Below are 24,994 nucleotides of genomic sequence, written 5' to 3'. Positions count from 1 at the left end.
GACTGCTGTGTCGTGCATGTCAGTGGTTTTCAAGATTACTGCTTCCAAATTAAGCTGAAAAGCAGACCTTTAATGATATCGATAGAAAATATATATATATAATATAGCATTTTTGGTTGTCAGATGAACGCATCTTTGTTCATTGCTTTGTTTCTGGTGCCCTCTTATAGAACGTGAAGTTTTTTTTAAGGAGAGATTGGATTTCAGTTGCCTCTTTCACTTGCTTGGCGGAATGCTGGCATTAGTTAATACCTTCCAGAAAATGACTCACTGTCACTGGAGGCTGTTTACATCCAGCTGAAACCATAAAGCAAACTGCTTTCACAGGAAATTTCCACCCCTCAGGTGGTTTTGTGTCAGAGGGACAGCTCTGGAGACAAAATTACAGAGACAAGGCTGAGATGGTTGGGACACGTACAGAGGAGGGATATGTTTTTTTTTTCCAATATATTACTTAAAATTGTGTGTATTGTACAATTTATTTAGGTTTGTCACTAAAAAAAATAAATTTCAAAAACACACATTTAAAATATGATACACTTGTTGTTACAGGGTTAAGGAGTATTTTATAAATACTTGCAGTTTTAATAACTGCCTAAATAAGTGTCCCGGTGCACTTAAAGATTCTTGCTGAGCAGCAAGACTTAACTTTTTGACATGTGTTATTTGAGAATAAAGTGTTACCTCGATTTTGACATTTCAAATAATCCAGAGCACAGCATATTGAAAAACAGTGGAAGTCGTCTTTATTTCATTCAACAGAGAAGCTGCTGCAACATTGGAGTGAACCACTGAGCAGAAACTAACATTCACACTGAGCCGCTGAAAAGATGACCTGGCACAGTGGATCTGTAAGGCTTAAGGACGCCTCAATCACATGCATACACACACTCAACCTCATTTACATCGGCTATCTTACACCTGTGTGGCTGCACAACCTGCAGCCTCATTGCTATCCCTCCTCCCTCTAATGTGGTCAGTCAGAGGTGAGGGGTTAAGGGTCACCTTGGGATCAGGTAACCTCTAGTCCCTGCGCCTCAAACGCAGGGCTTTTTCATCACTTTGACATAACACAGAGACGTTAACCGTTCATCTCTATGGTACACATCTAAGCAACGTAACCCCCCTGAAAAAACACTGCATGGCCAGCCGTGGGCCTGGAGAGCGGAGATCAAGGGGTGCTGAGGGGAGGGCATGCTCTGGCCAAAGGGAGGGCGAGGAGGAGTACAGCACTGGCCAAGACAGTAATTAGATTGGTCACTTGGTAGATCGTCGGGTAGGCTCAGAGGCGGTGGGAGGAGGTGGCGGGCCACGGCGGTCTAGATCTTCAATGTAGAACATGATGAGCTTCCTGCGCTCCTCTGGGACACACTCCAGAACAAGGTACCGCTTGTCGTTCTGAAGAATCTTCTCTACGTCCTTCAGATGCTGCTCCGACTCCTGGATGAGCTTTCTCGACCTGCGCACAAGGAGACAGGCAGAGCGCGCTCACAAGCAGGAATACAATAAGATGAACAGCACCCTCTCCGAGTCCCGGGGATGGAGTGTACTCGCTCTAGAGCTGAATGTTTTTAAGACGTCAGCCCAATTTAGTTAGACTCAGGCATGCTGCATATAGCTGCCTTCAGTAAAAATAGCTGTGTTAACTGACAGCATGTCACCACTTCTAAAATTGGTCCTCATGAAGCTACAAAATGTAACAACGTTGCATCCTGGATGCTCTGCAGCAGATAAAAAAACTATTTTGCAGAGGGTAATAAAACCAGCAGAAAAGATCACTGGCTCTGGTCTTCTGTTGCAATCAAAGAGACTGCAGAAGCAAAGACACCACTCAAGAGCTTTATATAAGAGTCACTAAAGACAGATCTCATTCTGCACTCACTGTTTGACCTGTGCTAGATGCTACAGGTCCATCAAAACAAGGACACGTAGACTAAAGAGCTGTTTTTATTCAGCTGTGCTACATCAAGCATCATTACTGCAATACACTATGAGAAGTTCTATTTAATTCTCGACTCCTTCATATTAAAAATTATTTATTATCTTTTACTGAGAGGGCTTGGATTATTGTGTGAATGGCTTGTTTTTGTAGTGTTCTTTATTTTGGGAGTAGCACTTCTGTTATGTTGTATTATTTTAACACTGTAGACAAGATTCTGAAAATCTTGAACCTCACTGTGCTCTGTGTGGGTACATCAAGGACTAGCGAGCTGCTGAGACAAACTAAAGCATACTCAGGTGTGAATTGTGTGCAGCGCAGTGTGAGTGCAGGCCAGTGGGGATACAGGGACAATGGTTAAAAACTGTAATTCAGATATTCTCACTATTGAGCAGACTACAGTTTCAAGTCATGCAACCTGTGCAAGAATCTTCCAGTGTCGTTATAAAAAAATAAAAAATAAATACGATTTCACCCACACCAGTTTTCCACTTAAACATTTAACACACCATCTGCTTAAAGTTGCAGAGAAATAAAGACTAGATGAGCTTTATTTATAACAAGTTCCTAGGAAGGGGCACAACTGTGTCGGGTTATGCAAACTGAACATATGTGAAACAAAGCACAGACCTGTATGTGATGAACTTTGTCTCCTTTAACAGTGTCCTGAAGTCAGCTTTGGCTGTGATGTATTTGTCTTTGATGTAGTCTTCGAACTCCCGCTGTCTCTTCTACAAACAAGGACAAACAGGAGTCAGAACTCCAGAAAATGGAAGTGTACTTCACACAAATAATTAAACTCACATTATAATATGTTTAAGATATATCAGCCACTGTTGAGAAGGTTTGCAGTCCACAGGCAGCAGCTTTCATTGTAGAGGAAGGATTATGAATAGAAACACCCCATGAATCCAAAACAACGTAAGCTGCCAAGTCCTTGAGATCATGACAATGAAAGTAATCATTTGATTACAAGAAGCCTTTGAATAATAGTGTGAATTCATGCATGCGTTTTTTTTCATGCTGACATTTAATTTGTAATTTAGCGTTTGCTTCGATCTAAACGTTTCCTTGAATAGGACGGATGCGGTTCAGGCGTCTATTAATTGGAAGGTCAGCGGTTCAATTCGTGGGTCCCCCTACTCTGCATGTCAATGTATCTGAATCCCCATCCATTTAAATCTTTTAAGCTTCCCCAAATCCATCCATTGGAGTGTGAGCGTGTGCGAATGATACACAAAACTGCTTGTATGAATGTGTGTGTGATGAGTGAATGAGGCTTGTAGTAAGAAACCACTTTGAGGGCTCAAACTCAGTAGAAAGCCTCCTTGTAGTGACACCTATGTAATGGATTTCAAAAGGTTAATTGGCACAATGTATTCTTGGCATCTCAGCTCGCAACCAAAGGTGATCAGGAGATCCAGCACCACCTTATGGCAACAACCAACATGGGTTTAAACTAAGCAAAAAATGAATTAATTGCTGTTTTAATAAAGAAAAAAAATAGAGTATTTGTCCTTTTTCTGTCCTTCTGTAAACGATGGTGATGTTTTTATGCTGCAAACAGCAGAGCACATTGAAAGCGAAAGTTAAGACATTTGAACTCTGGAATTTTTTGGACTTCCCCTTTCTCGCATTTCGCTGAACAACAGAGAGAGTCTATCCACAATAATTACCACACACACCACCGAAGATTCAGCAGAGAGCGAGAGATACAGCATCACTTTCACTACCCTCTTGATAAATTCAGATTCATGGTTTGGATTTTATTAGACGCACTTTTAAGTCAAATCATCTTTTGGGCTGACTGAAGAGACATGGAGAAGGACTGGATTTATAATTCACTTTTGAATTATCCGATTCTTTTGTTTAGACTGGCAGTAAGATAAGATAAGATAAGATAAGATAAGATAAGATAAGATAAGATAAGATAAGATAAGGTTTATTAGTCCCACACGTGGGAAATCTGTTGTATCACAGCAGAAAGTGGACAGTGCAAAGTTATAGTAGCAAAAATTTAAGAAAAACACTGGAATAGGATAAGAAGCAGCTGTGAAGACTGCTACAGGGTGTTTACTCCTAAGGTGTGGCATTAAGTGAGATTTTAAGTGAAAGAGACACACTACAGAGCAATACTGCTTTCTTGTGACGTACTTTTGCAACACGACTAATCTCTTATCATCTTATAATAATATAAAGATGGGTTGGAGCCCATAACGTCTTACCCTGTCACTGGAAGAGAATTTAATACAACGAGGATCGTCTTTGATAACTTTCTTCACCTCCTTCCATGTGGTTGTCAGAGTAATCTACAACACACACAAAAACAACAGCCTTTTCTTTAAAATTGTCAGTGATCGAGCTGCAGATCTATCATATATAACGTATTATAAATATAGCATATAAAATGACTTCTGGCACCTTTTTCTGTCCTGTTTTTTCACTTCTTACCATGCTGGTCTCATCCAGCAGTTGTCTGAAATGTTCCTTCTTTTTCTTGGCCAGCGCTTCTACATGTTCATTAAACAGCTTCTCCTTTTCCTCTCTCTCCAGCAGCGAAGCTGACTCCCAGCGATGGTCTTTCCGCAGGTTACGACGTGTGTCTGACCATGTTGCATCAGAAGAACGGACCTGAAGAGCGAATACAAAAACAGTCGTGGGAAGAAAAAAAAAAACTGCTTGAAGGGATCAAAGAGGGGGAAAAAACCCATCTAGTAGGATTATCCCCAAAATAAGCAACACATGAACTGTAACATTTCAAACACTTTTTGACAAACAATGATCACAACTTAACGAAACTCACACATGATAAGAGCATGTGTTTTTTCACACCCCAGTGTTTCTGCAGAGCACCTCACCATGTCAGACATTAGAGCTTTGAAATGCTGGATGGCCTCCTCCCTCTTGTGCTGTTCCCTTTCTCGGTCGATCTCTTTGGTCTGTTCTGATCGGGCCTTCTGGACCTCCCGCTCCCTCTCTCTGAGACTGGCCTCAATACGAGCCTGGCGTTCCAGCTCTCGCTCCTTCTCAATGTCAACGTTCTGCAGGTGATATCACAAGAAGTCTGTGTAAGCTTCTTTCGATATGTTGCACTAAATTCTCTCTTTTAGAAATACAAGTTAGGTTGAGCTGGTGCCATATACATCAGGTCAACGTCCAGTTAGTTAACATTTATTACATGTGCACCTCCCTAAAAGTACATGAACAGTTATTATTCCAATGAATGCTTTCGAACACATCAGATAAACCCTGATCAGCACATAAACCCTGACATTATCTCCACAAAGCTGCTCCTACCTTGGCTTGTTTTTCCATGAACTGTTTGAAAAGCTCTTCTCTGAGTGCAGAACTCTCCACATTCTTGTATCGCGGGTCAGTCTCTAGCCTCTCTTTCACTTTGCTCCACCGCTGACCTCCCTCTATGTGCTGCTCACTCAGAAGATCAAAAAAGTCCTGCTTGACCTTAAAGAAAAAAACAAACACGTCAAACTTTATTATAAATCTGTGTAAAAACAACGTCAGCAGCAGAGACGCAACTCTGGAGAGTTTAAGGCTAAGAAAGAAAGACGGTGCACTTTGAGGTGTGAGTGAGTCTTACCTTCTCTCCCCTAGACTTGGAGTCCTCTTTTTCTCTCTTCCTCATAGCGGTGATGAATTCCACAAAGATAGCCTCCCTGTCTTTCATCTTCTCTATGGTCTTAAATCTGGGATCTCGGCCATGCTTCACTGCAAATTCACTAAATGTTGTCCTGCAAAAAAGCAACAATGCTGATTATTAGGAAGCAAAACGACCCGGTACAAAGATATTTAAAGTCTAAAAAGGACCTTGCAAAAATACTGGTGGCTGCCAGTGCTACTCTTTAGCCTCCTAGTAGATGCACGCATCTGAGTTTCAGAAAACTTGACCTCTGACCTTGAGGTCAAGGACCTGACCTTTGGGGGGGTGGGTAGAATTTCAAAATATTACGCTACCTGGTTCCTGCATTTATTCATTCATAGCCGACCAGCCTTTAGCGGCTACAGGATAAAAACTGTTCAACATGTGTCGAGCTCTCTTCTGATGTCGCTTCGATGTCCTGCATTACTGTGTGGTGTTTATGTTGCATACAAATTACATCACGGCACTTTCTCACCACCTTGCTATAACGACTAGGGCTGGGTATTGTCACTGATTTCTAGAATCGATTCGATCCACGATTCCATTCAATTAGATTTGAATCGGGGAAATTTTGCCTCAGTCTATTCTATTCTACCATTATAATTCTGATCACGTATCAGTACATTTCCATATTTTTATATCTATAAAAAGAAAGCTGACAGTTGCGAGCCTTTATCAAAAGTGTAAGCATCACAGCAGAGGCCTTTGTGTCAAAGTAACGGAGGATAAAACACAGAAAAACATGAAGGCGACTTTCCTTGCCTGGGATTTTATAGCAGATGACCTTAAAAATATTCTGCAGTAGATCAAAAACGAAAGAAAGTGATTAATCAACATATGAACATTACCTGATGCTGCTGAAGTGAAGCAGAGCAAAGTTACAGAGGTTTTATTAGAGACACAGCTAAGCGTTTTGCAATTTTGCATAATTTTAAAAAGTTTACATTTGTTCAGAAGCCTATTGAACAGCAGAAATGAGGCTCTCTTTTCGGAAGTAAGTAAAAGGAAAAAAAAACAGCGGCCGACAGCGCTGTAAACAGCGGTAGACTTGTGCGTAATAAGCAAGCGAATAATGCAGGAAAAATATTTTTAGATGGGAAACTGTTCTTGAAGTACAGAGAGAGAGAGAGACAGCGAGCTCTGCATGATGTGTGATTTTATCGTGGTGGAAGCAAAACAGCAAAACTAAGAGTGAATTCATGACGATGTTTACGTGAAGCGAAATGTGAAGCGTAGTTTGGATCTTCTGTTGCTGCTGGTTCAGTCAATATTGTTTGGAGAGAGACAAAAACCTGCAGCTTGCGCAAAAAGGGCATAAACACAAAGCGTGGACCTGCCGAAACCTCCGAATCAGCGAGCTGTCAGCTTTCAGCCCCGACCATGTCCATGCTGTCGGGTGAGAAAGGCGACGTCTCACTGATTCTGATCCGTCGGCGGGTTCGAGCTTTGTGTTTAAGTCTTTGTGCAGAATCCGTGTACCTGCTCACATTTACTGTTTTAGTTGTTTGGTGGTTGTTGAAATTTTGTGAAGTTTAACCTGAGATTCTGGCGTTTCGGGCAAAATAAACGTATATTTAAAAATCGATTCAGGATTTTAATGAATCAATTTTACATTATCCAAGCTAGAATCGATTTTAATTGATAAATCGATCATCAAAACCCAACCCTAATAACGACCCTACCCACATTGAGGAGGTACTCAATTGTAATGGAAAATGACCGAAACCAATGGTTGAACGGAGCTTAGTAGGTACTAGTAAAAAAGAGGCAAACGAGTAATGTAATAAGACTTTTCTTTGAGGGTAATTGTAGTGGTGACTGATTTGACCCCATAAAACCACTATGAAATGTAGTAAAAGTGGACTGTCCTGTCACCTTGGTGTGAGCTTCGCCTCCTCCATCATCCTCCTGAACTCATCTTTGGCCTGCATCAGCTTGTTCTTCTTCTCCTTCCTTTCCTCCTCTGCTCGTGTCTTCACATATTGATCAAATACCTGAAGCACAATTATACCAAAATGACTCAAAGGCCACAACAAAGTGTAACAGCTAAAAATACAGTACAGAGAAATACTGAGAAAAGGGTAAAAACAAAAAAAAATAACCTGTTTCCTTTCTTTGGGGTTCAGTAGTAGGTAACGTGGGTCAAAAACAATCTTGTGGAGTTCTTTGTCCCAAGTTGAGAATGCAGACACCTACAGGCAGGAAAGACAACAAGACTAAACGGTGACCACGTGTCTGACAAAAGCCTGAAAGATTTGACATTTCCGAGCATGTGCAATGGAAAGAAAATCTCAAAAAGTGGGAACAATTCATCTCATGTGGTTCTCTCAAACAAACTTTTTTTAAAAAAAAAAAAGATGTGTTACCCCTCTCTCCAACAACATATCTTTGAACTGGGTCATCCTGGCCTCTAGTGGCACTATAGCTCTTTCTCTAGCTGCTCGGAGCTCTGCCTCCATGGCTGCTTCCTTCTCAGAGTCTGCCTCTTTCGTGTCCTCCTTCCTGCAAGTGTTAAAAACAGAGGTGGTGGTGAGAGAATCATTTTTTTAAAGATTAATGAATCAAAAAGAGAAAGGAAAAAAAGAATTTTTCACAGGGATAGGACTTACTTCCTCTTTTTGGCTTTGGTTGGCTCCTCATCTTGATTCTCTTCAGCAGCAATGGATAGTTCTGGATCCTCCTTGCTGACACCTGTGTGTGAACACAGACACAACACAAATATAGTGAGCACAGAGAGCCAAGAATGACTGCAACACTTGTGTTTTTTTTAGAGGGCTGCCTGCCAAAAGGTAGTGCCACACAACTTCAACGACTACTAGTTCAACTTGGACTGTTTAAGCTGAGCATTTGTTTGTTCTGAGGGCATGTGCTGTGTTCATGGCTAACTGATAAGAGCTGAGCCTGTCCCTCTAATGAACGTGGCCACGTGGTTAACTGTTGTGTGACGCAGGACTATTGTCGCAGAAAGTGGTTTTACCAGCGTGCAGCCATTGTGAAGTCCACGCTAACAGAGGTGACTGTAATTAGCCTTAAACTGTATAAAAGTGGAACAGCTACCCAAAGGTCATGCACAGGGTTTACTGTTCCAAAAGAGAAAAAATAAACACCTGATTTGTGCAACTACATCACTGCTGTCTCTCCGTTCACTGATACGTTGTAATGTTCAGTAAAAGGTGGTTAAGGGTGAAAGTCAGAGGTCTCACAGGTGGGTTGAAGACACAAGTGTACGACTGTATCAGTTTTTAATCCCTACTGAGCCACAAAGATCGACTGATTATACAGATTCAGATGCTGCAAAAATTTGGGGAAAAAACAAAACAAACACTGGAGTCTTTGCTTCTGGTCTTGACTTCTTCTCTTCCTATATCAGATCTGATGAGGGAGTATTGTCTCAGTGGCGACACCTATCATTCAGGTGAATATGGTAGCTTGCCCCTTAATGTTGAGCATGAATAGAAGTGGCCGTGTGATGATGTTGCCAGCAGCACGTGAAGTATATTTTAAGTGTTTATTTTTGTTTCCCTAACATGTAGTTATAAGCAAAATAAAAAAAAATAGGGGATAAAAAGTTGATTTCAACAGAAATACATTATGTATTCTGTGGCTCGTTATTATGGAAAATCCATAAAGCTTGACATAACTTGAAAAAGAAAAGAGGAAAAACACTCAAAAATGTGAAAACATCTGACTGAAAATTCGGACCACAGGCTGTACTCTTGTTGCTTCGTCAAATAAAAAGATAAATAAATAAATACTAATGATAATAATAATAATGACAACAATAATTAATATGCTTTTCTTAGCTTAAACCTTTCCTATATCAATACTCTCAGTACATAATGTATAATTTATAAAACATTGCATCCACACCTGTCTTCTTGCTGTCCTCCAGACCCCTCTTATGTGGTGGCTCCTGGATGTGCTTGTCAACATCAGCTCGACCAACCAGCTCCTCGGGGCGGTCCCACATGGAGAGCCGAGTTGTCGGGTTGTAGAAGAATACACGATCATCGCCTGTCCACACCACACACCTAAAGCAGATTAATAGACACAGAAGAAGAGAAAAAAAAGGGCAGCATTATATTACCGCCCTGCCATATACCATGAAGGAAAGTGTGCGATGATATGCAGAGTCTGTACCATGGCGTGCCAGGAATAGGGTTGGTGGCTACAGGTCTGGCTTTCTGAGCTGCCTTTTCCTCCTCCGTCATCTCTTCTTCTTTTGTCTCCTTGATAAAGAGAAAAAAAAACAAGAAATGGTTCTTTGTTGCTGCTACCTTCAGATGGTTTACTGGATTCAATCTGTTTTGGCTTGGCAGTGCAAGTGGTTAATCAGATACCTCCTTCTCATTATTAGTGTTTTCCATTTTGTTCTCCTTATCCTCCATCTCCATTGCCTCAGCTTCCTCCTGGGCAAGTCGCTCTTTTGCCTTTTCTGCTTCTTTTTCTACAGAGAAGGGAGGAGAAAAAAAACAGACAAATGCGGACGGTGAGATAACTTAAGTTTGACTTTACATCTGGTCTGACAAGAAAGTCAAAGTGGTTATAGCCTATGAGTTTGGTAAAACTGAGAATGAGCCCTTTTAATTTAATTAACTCTTCCACTGAATGATCTGGAGCCTGAAATCTCAGCAGGATTGGGAATCAGTGTATACAAGCTTCAAACTAACTAGATACTGTGGCCATGCACTCACCAGTCACATCATTAGGTACACGTTGCTGGCACCAGGTTGGACCTCCTTTAACCTCCAGAACTATTTTAACTCTATGGTCCATATTGACATGACAGCATGAAGCAGATTTATTGGCTGCTCACCTATGACGCAAATACCACCATACCCCAAAGACTGGACTGAGATCTGGACACTGTGGAGGCCATTTGAGTACAGTGAACTCATTTTCATGCTAAAGAAGCCAGTTTGAGATGATCTGAGCTTTGTGACCTGGCGTGTTATCCTGCTGGAAGCAGCCATGAGAAGACAGGTACACTCTGATCATAAAGCAATGGACACGGGCAGAAGCAATGCTCCAGTAGGCTGTAGCTTCAAAATAATATTCGTTTGGTAAAAGGGGCCATCAGCAGAAGCCTGAAGTATTGATACAAGGCAGGGTGGAGCTATACTTTAATGTTGTTCACACCAGATTCTGACCCTGCCATCTGAATGTCAGAGCAAAAACTGACCCCAGCATTTTCAGAGAACTGCTGCTTATGGGATATTTTCTCTTTTTCAGATCATTCTCTAGAGATGGTTGTGCAGGAAGATCCCAACAGATCAGCAGTTTTTGAAAAACTCAGATCAGCCTGTCTTGCACTACCCCAACCATGCCATGTTCAAAGTCACTTAAAATCACCTTTCTTCCCCATTCTGATGCTCATTGCGAAATTCTGCAGACCATGTTGGCTATATCTACATGCCTAAAGATAGCAGATGGGCCAGTTACATAGAGCAGTGCAACAAATGTGCCTAATGAAGTGACGGGTGAGTGTATGTAAAAATGACGAGTCTGAAGCAACATAGTTTCCTGTGTTTTGCAGTACAGAAAAATCGTTATTACAGATTTTTGGGACATTTTAGAAGATTTAGAGGATTTGAAAAGAAATTCAGCTAGACCCACTATTTGATTTGCATTTAAAAGAACACAAGTCTGTCTTTTTTTAAAATACAGATAACAGATAGCTAACAGATAGCACAGTTTTGGGAAAAACTCATAGCTCAAAAGGATAATACTGGATAAGACACATGATGTCAAAGCCTACCTTTCTCCAACACAGCCTGTGGTTTCTCCCAAGTGGACTCTAGCGTCCGGTTGTTGTAGTAGTACGTTTTCCCATCTGCTGTTTTGTACTCTGACCACTCGGGGAGCTGCAATGATCCAGCCATGGAAGCAGGAGCTGCCGAGAGCGTCAGCTGGGGGTGCATCACGGAAACTAAAGGCGGGCCCATACCAGGAAGCATGCCTGTCAGCAGTCATACAGGGAAGAGAGAGACCATTGTTGGCTGAGTGTCATCTTTATGTCTGAGCCACTAACACTAGCTACAATGGCATTAGTTTAGACATTAATGAAGGCGATTTCATGACCCAGACTGTTACCAACATGTGGTGATAGTAATAACAAAAAAACCCACATCTTAGTAAAACCAGAGGTAAGAATAACTCACTGCAAGCTAAAAACTGTCGGTGTGAGGGTTTCTCTGCTCATCAAGCAGAGCAAGACGAGGGAAAATAAAAAGAGAGGGTATTGTGATTTTTGTGAAAGAAACTCTTCACGTCTAAAATGCTTTGAACAAGCAACTATATGACAATGAACACAGGCCACACAAACAGACAAATACAGTAGTGACCACAAACACACAACCATGCCACAAAGGAGGACGACCACAACAACACATCATGTAGCCCTAACCGTTACACTACCAAAGCCCTGACACAACAATGAGACTGCCCTTAAAATATAAAGATGGTCACTCCTTTCTAAACCCCACCCCCCACCCCCACCCCCCCAAAAAACTGTTTACGGTCGACAACCACATGCCTAAAAATGCCCCAACAACCAACAACTCAGTAACATCTAACAATTTAGAACAGTTAACAGCAAAAAATTACCCCCTTCCGGTTCAAAGAATCAGTGTCAGTATCATTTATTAAAAGTTAAATCATGTTCTTGTATGTTTGCTTCTCTTCTTCTTCTTCTTTTTTTTAAAGTGGGTGGAAGAATTCAGTTAAGAAGAAACTAGAAAAGATGTCACACAAGATGAGAATGAAACACTGCGCGTGACTCTATCTAATCACCCTCTCTGATCATGGAAACAAAATTAAGCTTCTGTTTCTATCAGCTTTAATGGAAGGAATTTCACCACTGTACACCCAATGGACCATGTTCACAGCACTCAACACCATGCCACTGTTTGTGGGTCTGCATATACACCAGACTACGCATGTAGACATCATTCACTACCATGCGATCTACTGTAGATCTGATAGGCGAGCGGCTGGGTGTTTACCGTTGGCGCTGGGGCCTGCCTTTACACAGGTTGCATCTACTATCTGCATCATTGCTACACCTGCAAGAACAACGGACAAGCAAGCATCTGGTTGAACACAGCAGGACACTAGATATCAGCTACCATGTTGTGTAAGAGCTTGTATATGTTTGGCCCAGTTCAGACAAAACACACAACCAGATTTTTTTTTCTGCCTCTGTTGAAATTCATGTATATTTAAAGATGTCAGGAATCAGCTGCACAACATAACGTACGGCCTGTATTGATGGCACATCTGAGAGAGTGAATCCATAATAACAACACCGTCAATCAGGAGATTCCAAGTCTGACGTTTGAAAACCATCTGTCCTAATTGAGGTGTGCTTTCAGCCAATTTTGATTTTAGCTGGCAATAAATTTATCCACCTGCATGACCTTTCACTTTAAATTAGATCTAAATAATGGGCTGGAGCTGGAGCCTGCTGGCTACCCAAATCTTTTGTTGTTAATATTTACAACAATAATAAAGCTTCTTTTGGGTGCTCCCTTATTCACAAGGGGTCACCAACGCAGATGAATCTACATGTAAGATTTGACACAGATGCTTACACCCTCCTGACACAACCCTCCCAAGTATCTGTGCCTCTTCCCAGTCTTGACCTGGGGATCTTTCACACATCAGGCGAATGTTTTTATGACTGCACTATAAAGTCACAATTAAAATAAAATAAAAATCTGGGTTTCTACCCAGAACCCCCCCCCCCCCCCAAAAAAAAAAGTTGCTATCTGCAGTACTGAGTGAGGCCGTATCCAAATACTTGACTCTGTAGATTCTTCTTTATTGTTGTAATTATTCAGTTTCATCTCTTACACTCAAAAAAGGAGAGAGATCGCAAACTGATCTTTTGCTCTCCTACAACCCTAGAATCTGGTCAGTGACCCCCTGGCAACCTTCATTTGGAAGTAAAAAATGTGTATTCCCCAACTGGTTGGCAAGCAGTTGCTGGATGTCGCTGGGTGAAATCGGTCATGATGAGGGTACTGTTGGGTTGGGCGATATGTAAAAATTTTCCAACTGGCAATCGTTAGTCCAACAATCGTCAATGGGCGATATAATCGCAGAGTTTTTGATGGGCAGGGCAATGTGATCATGCACGGACTGATCACAAAAAACAAAAACAAAAACCCAGCTGTCAGCGTTAATGCGGCTTAAATGCAGTCATCACGATTAAAATTTTTAACACTCTCAACCCATCTGGAGCGCAGAATGAACAAAATTTGGACTGCCAAAATGAGTTGACAGAGACATTTCAGGGATTTTGAAATTCCTTCCATTAAAGCTGAGGGGGAAGGAACGTGATGAAGGCACGTTAACGCTGACAGCACTAAAAAAATATAAAGTCGACAATTTGGGATTTTTTAGGCGTTAAACCGGATGAAAGGGGCAAACCTAAGGATGTAACCAAAGTGGTGTGCCACTTTTGCAGACGTTTAGCGCGAGCTGAGTACTTAAACACGGTTAGCTTGCATGAGCATGTACGTGTCCACCATCCAGCTGAGTATGCTAGGCTATCACCAGCTTCTGCAGCTCCATCAACAAGCATTTGGGCGCACTCTGAGGAGGGTGCAGTTAAAACAGCGTTATTATTTTTTCTATTGACTGCTCCATCATTATTAGCAAACTTACTCATGGGCAAATAAATAAATAACACCCTTGTAAAAACTATCGTCGATAGTAGATATATTCGTCCAATCGCCAAACCCTAGGGTACTGCATAAAAAACTCCTTGTTATTGCTTTGGTTGCTAGCAGATTGAGGAGGTCGCTTATTGTTTGTTTAGAAGATTGGAAGATCACTACAACTCAGAGACTAAGAAGAAGAAGAGAAGATGCAGCACCTTCTTTGCAATTGATTTCACCATGTGACAGCCTGCAACCAAACAGTTGGGGAATACACATTTTTCCCTAGCAACCTGTGGTCCACATGGTTAGTGACTGACTGCTAGACCTACATGAATGAGGTCTAACAATCACTGTCTCTTTGCTATGCAGTGTAAAAGAGCAGGAATCTGGGGCTGTTTCTAACATTTTCTCTCTTTCTCTTTTTACTTAAATGTAATTAAAGCTAAAAATCACAACACTAATTATATTTAAATCTAATTTGTGGCAGTTCTGCTGACCAAACGTTCCCTTTTGATTACCACTAAAATGCCTGGAGTCCAAAGAATAGCATTCAGGAGAATCATACACCCTATAACCAGCCCTACGTGTCTTGTGCACACCTGACTGGATTGAATCATGTGTACATCCAAATATTTTAGAAGACCTTAGATACAAAAAACCCTCCTGGACTGTAAAAGACAGCCTTACAGCAACAGCAGCAGGCCATGGTGGACAAAACATTTAAAAACATGGCCCAATGAGGCAGAATAGTCATTACAGTATATACATGTAAAGCTTGACTAAAGGTTTTTGTGTCTCATTCTCACCTGGTAGAGGGATATGCATGCCTGGCAAAGGCACCCTGAAAGGTGGCACCATGACAGGAGGGAAGGCAGGTATGGCTGCGGTGGGCTGGGCCACACTGTGAGGCAGGGCTGCTGGCAGCAGTGGCACGGTCTGCACTGCCGTAACAGGAGATGGCACCGTGGAAACAGTCACCACAGTGACCGGAGAAACAGCAACAGATGAGGTCACTGTGGCAATAGGAGGGAGGTCTGCTACAACGGTGGCTTTTGGGAAGAAAAAGAAGTACTTTTGGTTTTATTCTTGCTTTGTGTGTGTGTGAGTATGAGATGTTGATGAGGTGCTGTTTACCTGCTATGCTCGCAGAGGGGGAATGGGTGGTGATGGAGTCTGGACTGGAGGTGAGTGTGCGGGAGGGGGCCGAGGATGGAGCTTGAGTAGGGGAGGCTGCTGCTGCTGTGCTTGCTGTAGTATTGACACTGCTTGAGCTGGCGGTCACCCCAACATTTGCCCCTGAACCTGCAGCCCCAGCCACGAGAAGAGGGTTGAGCTCAGACTGCTGGATGACCTTCACACCATCAGGTTTACTCCATGATGACTCTCTGGTCCGGGCGTTGTAGTAATATGTCTGTGAATGAGAAACAATCACAGTTTTTTTTAAATATTGTGAAAAAAATCAGTTTTTTATGATTACAAAAAAATGAAAGAACAATTTGTATTGCATTACAAATAATTAATAACAAAAATTTAATCTTGTTACAGCAGAGCTCTGATTTAGGGAATACAGCAAAAGTGAAAAGGAAGGTTTACAAAATGTTAGTGAGACCTGCTTTGACACATGGTTTGGAGTAGGTGGCAAAAGCAAAAATACAAGAGGCTGAGCTGGTGGTGGCAAAGCTGGAAATGCACAGATTTTCACTGAGAGTGACCAGAAAGGATATGATTCAAAATGAAAATATAAGAAGGACCAGCTCAGGTTGGACAATTTAGAGACTAAGTTATAGTGGCAAGGTTGAGAGGGTTTAGACATGTGCAGAGGAGGGTTAGTGGATATATTGGACAAAGAATGTTAAAAGTGGAGCTTCCAGGCAGGTGGAAAAGAGGAAGACCACAGAGAAGATTCAGTGAAGGAGAACATGCAGTGGGTTGGTATAAGAGAAGGATGGAAGACTTGGAGGCAGATGATATGATAAGTAGTAGTACAGTGACTGGGAGAGTGGCAGGTGCCCACTTGATAGGCTTATCAATTATAACTACACTCAAGAGGTAGGTCCCGATTATCTAGTTCTGAAAAGATGACAGCAACATTTACAGTGAGTGGAAATATGTTAAAAACTGTTATTAGCAGCCTTGTTGTCTTCCAACGGTGACTGAAATGCAAACCAAGTAAAACCAAGTAACCAATATGGGAACTTGACAGCTCGAGTCTGATGACTGAGCTTCTAGGGGCAGCAGCCAATATTTCAGGCTAAGCAAGATTTCTTGTTCTACCAACTAAGGAATTTAGCAAACTGTAAAAATCTCATTTAAAAAAAAAAAACACAACACACCACTTTTAATTAGAGACAATATTGATGCAACCATAAGCTTTAACTAAGTGTGCACAAATTATTATTAAAGCTGTTTTAGTGCAATCAACTTATTTATTACACATATCATCTTGAGGATGCCTGCTATCTGCTTTCATAGGACCTCCACCTTACCTTTCCTTCTGGCGTCTTGTTCTCTACCCAGATTTCTTCAGCAGGGTTGAGCACAGGGTTTCCAGATGTGGGAACGGGAGGCATCCCAGGAGGAAACAGCATTCCTGGTGGAGGTGGCAGGTTACCAATAGGAGGGGGAAGGAACGGAGGTCTCTACACAATAAAGAGAGGGCACAGAATTTAGCTTTCATATAATAAAGAGCAGAACTGAGAGTCTAGATTATCCCGTTAAAGCACTCTATCCTCCAACATAATGTGTCTGTAGAGGATACAGAAAAGTGCACAGTCACAAGCAGTGGAGGGCTCAGCTAGCAGATGATGCTAATTGGCCTTTTTGGATTCCAAATAGGGAGATTTGTGCATCATTACTGTATTTTACAAGAGAAAAATGACATTGCACCAAAGAATCAATCATGAACCCAAAGAGATTATAAAACAAAGATTAGTCATATGCTTCCTTATTGTCTGCCCCTCCTTTTAAGAGTTAATACTGCTGTTATGCTGTAACAGAGAAGGACACACTCTTCTTTGCAGACTCTACCTGGGGCTACACAGCTGATCGATGCGTATTCAATAATTTAAAATAATAACTCAATTCACTTCGTCTCAAAAACCATTGTGAGCACGTCGCCAGAATAGGGTTGTCGCAATATAAGAATTTTAAACTTGATACCAAAACCCATGACAATACTTGATACCATTTCTGATACCATGAGGAAGATTTTAAACCCATCCTACATCACCAGAATAAATGGCGAAGAAGTCATATCCTCAACTTGCACTCACTGTGAAAAAGCCCTCACAGCTGGCTACATGAAATAAAGAAACATATTTTTTAGAAATTATTGTAGAGGTAAAAAAGTTAAAGTTAATTATCTAGTTCACATCTGCCTGCAGCCTCGCTCTCATCCAGCATGTACACTGCTCCAACTCTGCGTTAAGAATTGAAACCGCCTGATTTCCCGCTTCAGATTTCCGTCTTTATTTGCTCGGATTAGTTCATCACATTTCCCTTTCTGCTTAGCTCGGCTACGGTTCACTCCCTGCTCTGAACAGCCAGGAACCTGCCAGGTTTTCTGTTTCTCCATAACCACCTCTGCCATGGCTAAGTATTCGATCAGCCACTCGTTCAACCTGCAATAATTATTCATCATTTTTCTAACTACAGTCCGCTAGCCAACACGTTACTAATAACAGACAGCTAACAAGGCTGTTGGGTAACTGACAATAGTTAAATAGCTAATGTTAATGTGTGCACTGGTCGGGTTAACATTTTTATCTATTAAATACTTTCATGCTGTTGAAACAGGAGCTTTACTAACCTTAAAAATTCCTCTTAAAGTGTTGTTCAGTGTTATGAACGTTAACTACTACAGCTGGTAATGACAGGAGGAGCCATGTGAAGTTGTGTGTCATGGAGGAAGGAAAGACAGGACTGTTGGTATCAATATTGTTGCGAGTATCAAGTATTGATTTTTTTTAACAACCCTAACATGAGGGTAACATTTCCATGATGAAAACCATGCTTGTAAAAGAATGTGGAGCAGTTACCTGTAGGTGGGGAGGCCCAATAGGTGGAGGCATCCCTCCTGGTGGAGGGATTGGTGGCATGCTGGGGTCGAAGGGTGGACGTGCAAACGGAGGTCGTGGCGGAGGTCCCCTCATCATCCCAAAAGGAGGCGGCGGTGGCCTAAGGAGTGGTGGTGGGCCTCTTAACACCGGGGTCTGTGTAGGCGCAGGCGCAGGGCCACGAAACCGCACTGCCTGCTGCGCCATTCTGGCACAACATAATAAAAGTTATAGTTAAAGCTTATGATCAACACTAGACTGTAAATAAAGCCTTTGAAAAGAGTGCAGAAAGCAATTATTAGCTTAATTATTAAATATACAGTAGGGCTGTGTGATATGACCAAAATCTCATATCCCGATATAAGAATTCTATCGTCCTGATAACGATATAAATCACAAAAATGTAACATTTTCTGTAAATTCTGTGAATCTCGGGCAGCTCGTCTTGCAGGAAGTGTTTCCAGCTGCGCGTCATGTAGCTGGAGTCGAGTGTTTTAACCGATGCATGAAACTATACATTTTTAGACATAAGATGTAACGGCTGCCGTTTTCTTTGTGAGTATTTATTACACGGCGTGCTGCGGGGAAAAGCCTGTTCTAACGTTTGAGTCTAAGGTTTATTTTTTAGCACCTGGCGGCTCTTTTTTAATTCTCATCCATAAATAATCTGCTCTTTCACGTGATTCAGTTTATTTTGAAAAGTCTCAACAGGATCTTGAGCTTTATTGTGAAAGGTTTATGTGGAACATAAACAAGCGGACACGCGATGCTGTTACCGTCGTTGTTGCTAACCACAACGCATAAAAACAGGCGCTTGTCCATCCGTAGTGTGGTTATATAAAATATAAGAGAAAGAGAGAACTTTAAGAAATTAATATAGCCACTACAGTGACCATCAAAACTATGAAAAAATATTGCTGTTAACAGTTTATTTTGTGACACCACGAAACAAACGATAGCGTAAAGTGAAACGATAGACGTTTTTATATTGTCATCCGATATATATTGTTATATCAAACAGCCCTAATATACAGTAAAAATTATACAGTGCAATGACAAATTATCCTTCACAATCCAAAAATAAATTACACTACAAAAGTAATAACATCTGTAATATCATATTAACATCTTAATATTGTAATTTTACAACCAAGGAAGCTGCAGTATAGCCAGGAAAGGTTAGCAATGAATACAAACACTTTCTGCTGACTAATGTGAGACTTGCTGCAGAAATGGGCCAGCAAACAGCAGCGGAAGAAGTGCTCAGACCTATTATCAAAGTCAAAGTAGCAATAGCACAACTTAAAACCACTCTAATATGAAGCAGAAGCTTTGTGTTACGTCGCAACAATTTAATGCTGGCTAAATGTTCAAAGATGCTATGATAGAAATGAAAGATTTCTCTGGTTCTCTGACACAAAAAATAAACAAATATATATAAGTAAATAAAAAAATAAACTCTGGGCCATTGCCCATCACCTAAACTGCCATTTTAATCCGAATTTGCCTAGAATTTCACAATCAGTGTATCGCTAAAGTATCCATCAGACACCAACATGAGCTCTGTTGCATGCTACACTTGTGAACTGTTATTACTGATGCATAAACATACATTTACATGTACGGACTGTAAATACTGCTCGCTTTTCTAACCAGGGGCCTGTTCTTCGTACGTCGCTTACTACATCCAAGATCAAATGACACATCCAAGACCAAACCATCGCGCTAACCGTGAGCTCGCTAATCCGGTTCCCCGAACACACCTGCTGTTGACGATTAGTACAGCTGGACGCAGTAATGTGACATCACTGGGTGTCGTAAAAGGGGCTACGCATCGATAGTAGAAACAGTGATCGGCAACCCGCTGATTGGTCGGCGAAAATGTCGAAGGGGCGTGCACGGTATTTTCCGGCAGCAGAGCAAGAACTCTTGAGTGAGGGATTTCAGGAGTTCCAGAGTTTAATTAAAACGCAAGAGAACACTGCAAAGGCTGCAAAAGCAAGGAGAGAGGGCTGGCAGAAAGTTGCTGACAAATCAAACTCGTAGGTAATTTAATAATAATAATAATAATGGATTGGGTTTATATAGCGCTTTCCAAGGCACCCAAAGCGCTGTACGATACCACTATTCATTCACTCCCACATTCACACACTGGTGGAGGCAGCTACGGTTGTAGCCAGGCTGCCATATCGCGCCATCGGCCCCTCTGGCCAACACCAGTAGGCGGTAGGGTAGATCTATCATATGACACTATATTGTCCAATATCATATGGCATTATATTATATTATAATATGTTATATTATATCCCCTTTCACATTAGAGCCACAACAGGACCCACAAGAACATGGGAACAAGTAAAAGTGGAATACAGGAGTATTCTACAGAATGGTAATATTTATCTCTTAGATTGCTTTTAGTCTCTTGGCAAGGTAATACTGGCCTGTAATACTCTGTTAGTTTGTTCATAACAGCAACCAAGAAAAGGGCAGAGGAAAAAAAGACAGGTGGTGGTCCTGCACCCCCTCGTCAACAAGTTGGTTAAGTAAATAATACCCTCACAGGAATATCGATATCTCTCAATGAGCACACTGTCGCGCTGAGCTAAAGGATCCTGTCTATCCCGCAATATACGCTGAATTCTGAGGACTCTCCTTATCAATCTTGCACCTTCCGCAATGGGTTGGTCGCGTATACGGACAGGACATGGCTGCGACAGACTTCCCAAATCCACCTTCGCTTTTATAGCCGTGGTCTCTCATCTTGATTACACGAAGTAATTTACAATTACTACTCTGAAATATGAATTACATCTGTAATAATCACATACATGTAATAGAATGTTAATAGTACATTTCCCTTTTTTAGGAAATGACCTGTATGTATCTGTGTGACATCAATAAAAGGATCAGGTGCTGCATTATCTTTAGTTACATTGATGATATTTATTTATGGTGAAACAGTGGTGGAATATCGCTGTTGCTTTCGTATAAATGAAGCGGACATACCTGCGTGGCCGCGATCTAATCCTGTTTACATAAAGTAAACCTGCTCGGGAGCAGGTTTACGCTTACGGCTCTGTTGCTATGACAGCAAGTCCCGGATGAGCTTCGGGGAACCGAACGATCCAGGATCACGCAAAATCGTCAACAATCTAATCCAGCTAACTTACTTAGCGAGGTACGAAGAACAGGCCCCAGTTGACTGGATGGTGTATAACACATTCATTTCAGTAACTTGAAACTATGTCTCTCAGATACATGTTCCTTATTCAAGCAACTCAGTCCAGTCCAGACGCTTTTCTTTCCAAGCTCCTTAGACTACGATGACCTGGATGACTGAGAACCTTCACAGATACATGTTCCTTATTATAAATACCTTAGGGTTCTACTTAAGGACATCATTTAGGGTAAATTTACTTAATTGCTATGCAAGGCTGTTTGAAGACGGTGTGACGTGGACGGGTTGTCCATTCAGACTCTGTGGTATTTATATTCCCTCATATCTACATGCTGAACCCTTCAGGGTTATACCCGCTTGGCCGTAGATGAACACAAACATTCAGCAAATGTCGTCTTGTGATAATCGGGCTAACATCAACCTTTTTTCTGTCTATTTAAAACAGCTACTTTCCAATCACTTTAGCATATTTTTGCTAGCTGGATATAATTGATAACAACCGCCACGTTTGAGCCCAAGCACAAAGCCGGGTGATTGGGGTGGCCTTGCGTGAGAGGTAAACATCTGTCTGTTTAATCTGTCTGGCCCATGTTTACCGCGTGCCGGGGAGCGGAGAGCAGAAATCGAGCCGCTCTTCAACACGGGGGCTAGCTAGCTGGAAGCTAGTTAGCTGGCGTGGCTACATTGACATGCACGAGCGCCACATATCAACACTACTGAACCTAAAGCAACGCAGACCAGCTGCATATTAAATGTCCGCAAATGCTTTATATTACCCACGATTAATAATCATTTTAACGCTTTACTCGCTGTTATCTGACCTGTTGTCGTTGAACCCGATAGTCTCGCTCTCTGCCTGGTCCGCCATTACAGGAAAATGTAACCGCTCTCTTCCTGGAAACGCCCCTTAGCGGTGACTACTTTTCCTATTCGCCAGGCGCGGACCTCAGTCACGATACAGTTCGAGCTGCGTGGACTGTGATTGGATATTGTCTTTCTTGCGAACGTTCAGTAAAGTGTTCATTGGTCCGTTTGGGTCCCATTTTTCATGATGTCTTTGTTCAGTCGGTGCTCCGTGCTGTTGATAATAAAGCGGATTCTAATCACTGGAGATTTGCACACACTCCACTTGTGTTTTGGTGTCCGTGTTTTGTTTGATTTACACCTGTTGAGATGGCATTCCGCTACTTAAAAGAAGTGGCAGTACACCATATAGTGGAAACGCCCTGCGCTTACTGGAAGGCCTTCATTCTGAAATGTAGTCACAAACCTAAAAGTGCATGATATCATCTTAAAATCACTAGTAAATATTATCAACATATTTTTACGGCCAACGATTTGTTTCTCTCACATGTGCTATTATCATTCTGCGGATCCATTGGTAATTAATAATTATCAGCCTATTTCTAATCATTATTTGCTCAGCAAAATATATATATATATATATATATATATATATATATATATATATATATATATATATATATATATATATATATATTTTTTTTTTTTTTTTTTTTTTTTTTTTAAAGAAATAACTCAATGAAGACCTTTCATCTCACAGTATTAATAAGTGCCAATCAGGTTTCAGAGCCAGAAACAGCTCTGACTAAAGTTATCAACCTGACCTGAAGATCAATAGTGCTTGGTGCAGTGTCTCAATGTTGGAGAATTTTCAGATTTCCAATGTAGCAGAATACATTTTTTCACTGCAGTACTCGCAAGTAAAATAAAATATTTCTTATGATAATTCACATTAATAGAACCTGTGTCACCTAGAATCCATAGTTTGGATCCAGTTCGATTTGGATCCCCATTACCCTTGAGATTATTTCAATGGCCCGTCTCCAGAACTCCTCTATCACTGGGCAATTCCACAGCATGTGCAGGAGATGACCATCTGCCACCTTACATCTCAAACATTTGGGGGAATAATTATTATCAATTTTATGTAACCTATAAGGGGTGTTATATATCCTATGAAATATATTAAATTGCATTTGCCTGTGTTTTGTAGAAATTAACATGGTCTGTGCCTGTTCCAATAAATGGTGCCATTCTACCTCTTCATAGACATGGCCCAGGTCTGTCTCCCATTTTCTTTTTATCGACGCTTTGTTATGGTCAGATAACTTTTCATTGGTAATAGCATATATAGAAGATGCTATTCCTTTTATTGACTTCCATGGTTTGGTGCAAAGATGTGTTTCAAGAGGAGTTTCTTTTGGTATCTCGGGGAATAACCCTTTGGATTTCTCTTTGACCCAATCTCTTATTTGTAGGAATTTGAAGAAACTTTGTCCTGGGAGTTTGAATTTTTCCTTTAGTTGTTGAACGTCAATAAATGTATCATTATTGTATAAGTCGGCAACAGTTCGAATATTTCTGTCCTTCCATCCCCGCAATATTGGGTCAGCAATATGATGAGAGAGATCAGGGTTGCCCCATAGGGGTGTCCTTCTAAGAAAAGAGATATTTATTTTCAGAAGTGAGTGGGATTCGTGCCAGGCACAGAAGGTGTTTAATATTATCAAATTGTTTGTGAGCTTGAATAGACATTTTTTTGTACCTAAAAATAGAACATCTTTTAATAGTATGGGGTTCACCTCATGTTGTTCTATTGGAACCCATCGAACCTCACTCCTCTGCATGTAGCCAGATCCAAATTGATCGATACTGGGAGGCAAGATAATAGTTTGGTACTTTAGCAATCAGAAGTATTGTCTGAAGGCCAAGAAAGATGCCCAATGAATTAATTTTACCAAGTGGATCATTATGGTAACTTGATTGACCTTTGTTATTATTGTTTATTTATTTTTTATTTTATTTATTACAGACTGGACAGACATGACTGGGGGATGGGAAAGGGAGAAAGAAAGGGAGGGAAAGAAAAACAGAGAGGATGAGGGACAGTGAGAGAAGAGAAAAAAGAAGAAAACAAGCAAAAAGAGAGCAAAACAATATGGAGACCACAGCAATAACCTAGACAAGTGTAAGTAACAATAAATACTAAATAGTGAATGTTATTTTGCAGCACGCAAGACCGACAGCGCATGATGTGCTTTGAGGTAGCAGCCAAGAAAGATATAGTTTGTGTCTGTGATCACCCGTGTGTATACCTGTGTGCACACCTGTGTAGATGAGTGCGCTTGTATTCAAAAGGTTTCTCCATGTGAATTTCTGCTAGAGGTTGTGGGGAGCCATAGCTCTGCCCCCCAGGCCCCAGACATCCAGAAGCCCCCAGAGCACGAGAGCCCAAGGAGGACCATCGGAGGGGCAGCCGCGCCACCCTCCCGGAAAGAGCTGAGGAGAGCCCGAGATGTGGGGTCACCAAGCAGGCACGGTGCAGAAGCCACAGGGAGCTGCAGTGACGTGTCCGTGGGCTCCGCCAGCATCCAGAGCAGACTGAGGCCTGAGACTGAGCACCCTCCCACCCCCCAGAAGGGACCCAACTGAGCCACAGGCACCAGCCCCTGCCAAGCAGGCACCGGTAGTGAA

At 41.5% G+C, this 24,994-nt stretch overlaps 1 protein-coding gene across 4 annotated transcripts; it reads right to left on the bottom strand.

Moving 5' to 3' along the window:
- Positions 1 to 723: 723 nt before the first annotated feature.
- tcerg1b (transcription elongation regulator 1b (CA150)) lies at positions 724 to 22,428 on the bottom strand. 4 transcript variants are annotated; one of them, XM_080866359.1, is made up of 21 exons: positions 22,318 to 22,428; positions 18,301 to 18,526; positions 16,750 to 16,902; positions 15,398 to 15,674; positions 15,070 to 15,312; positions 12,602 to 12,661; positions 11,356 to 11,556; positions 9,938 to 10,044; positions 9,738 to 9,826; positions 9,468 to 9,628; positions 8,207 to 8,288; positions 7,964 to 8,099; positions 7,700 to 7,789; positions 7,473 to 7,591; positions 5,538 to 5,688; positions 5,237 to 5,401; positions 4,798 to 4,980; positions 4,361 to 4,570; positions 4,165 to 4,248; positions 2,570 to 2,670; positions 724 to 1,459 (listed from the first exon to the last, which is right to left on the bottom strand). In XM_080866359.1, exons 1-21 carry the CDS (start codon positions 22,362 to 22,364, stop codon positions 1,258 to 1,260), a joined length of 3,087 nt encoding a protein of 1,028 aa, XP_080722485.1. In that variant the 5' UTR covers positions 22,365 to 22,428; the 3' UTR covers positions 724 to 1,257. The 4 variants fall into 4 exon arrangements, with proteins under 4 accessions (XP_080722485.1, XP_080722486.1, XP_080722487.1 ...); XM_080866360.1 differs by having other exon boundaries at positions 4,391 to 4,570; XM_080866361.1 differs by lacking the exon at positions 12,602 to 12,661.
- Between the last annotated feature and the right edge of the window lie 2,566 nt (positions 22,429 to 24,994).

The sequence above is a fragment of the Rhamphochromis sp. 'chilingali' genome, assembly GCF_963969265.1.
Source record: "Rhamphochromis sp. 'chilingali' genome assembly, chromosome: 19".
NCBI classification, from domain to species: Eukaryota; Metazoa; Chordata; class Actinopteri; order Cichliformes; family Cichlidae; genus Rhamphochromis; species Rhamphochromis sp. 'chilingali'.
Note: the sequence above shows the minus strand (reverse complement) of the source record. Positions and strands in the feature narration are given on the sequence as shown.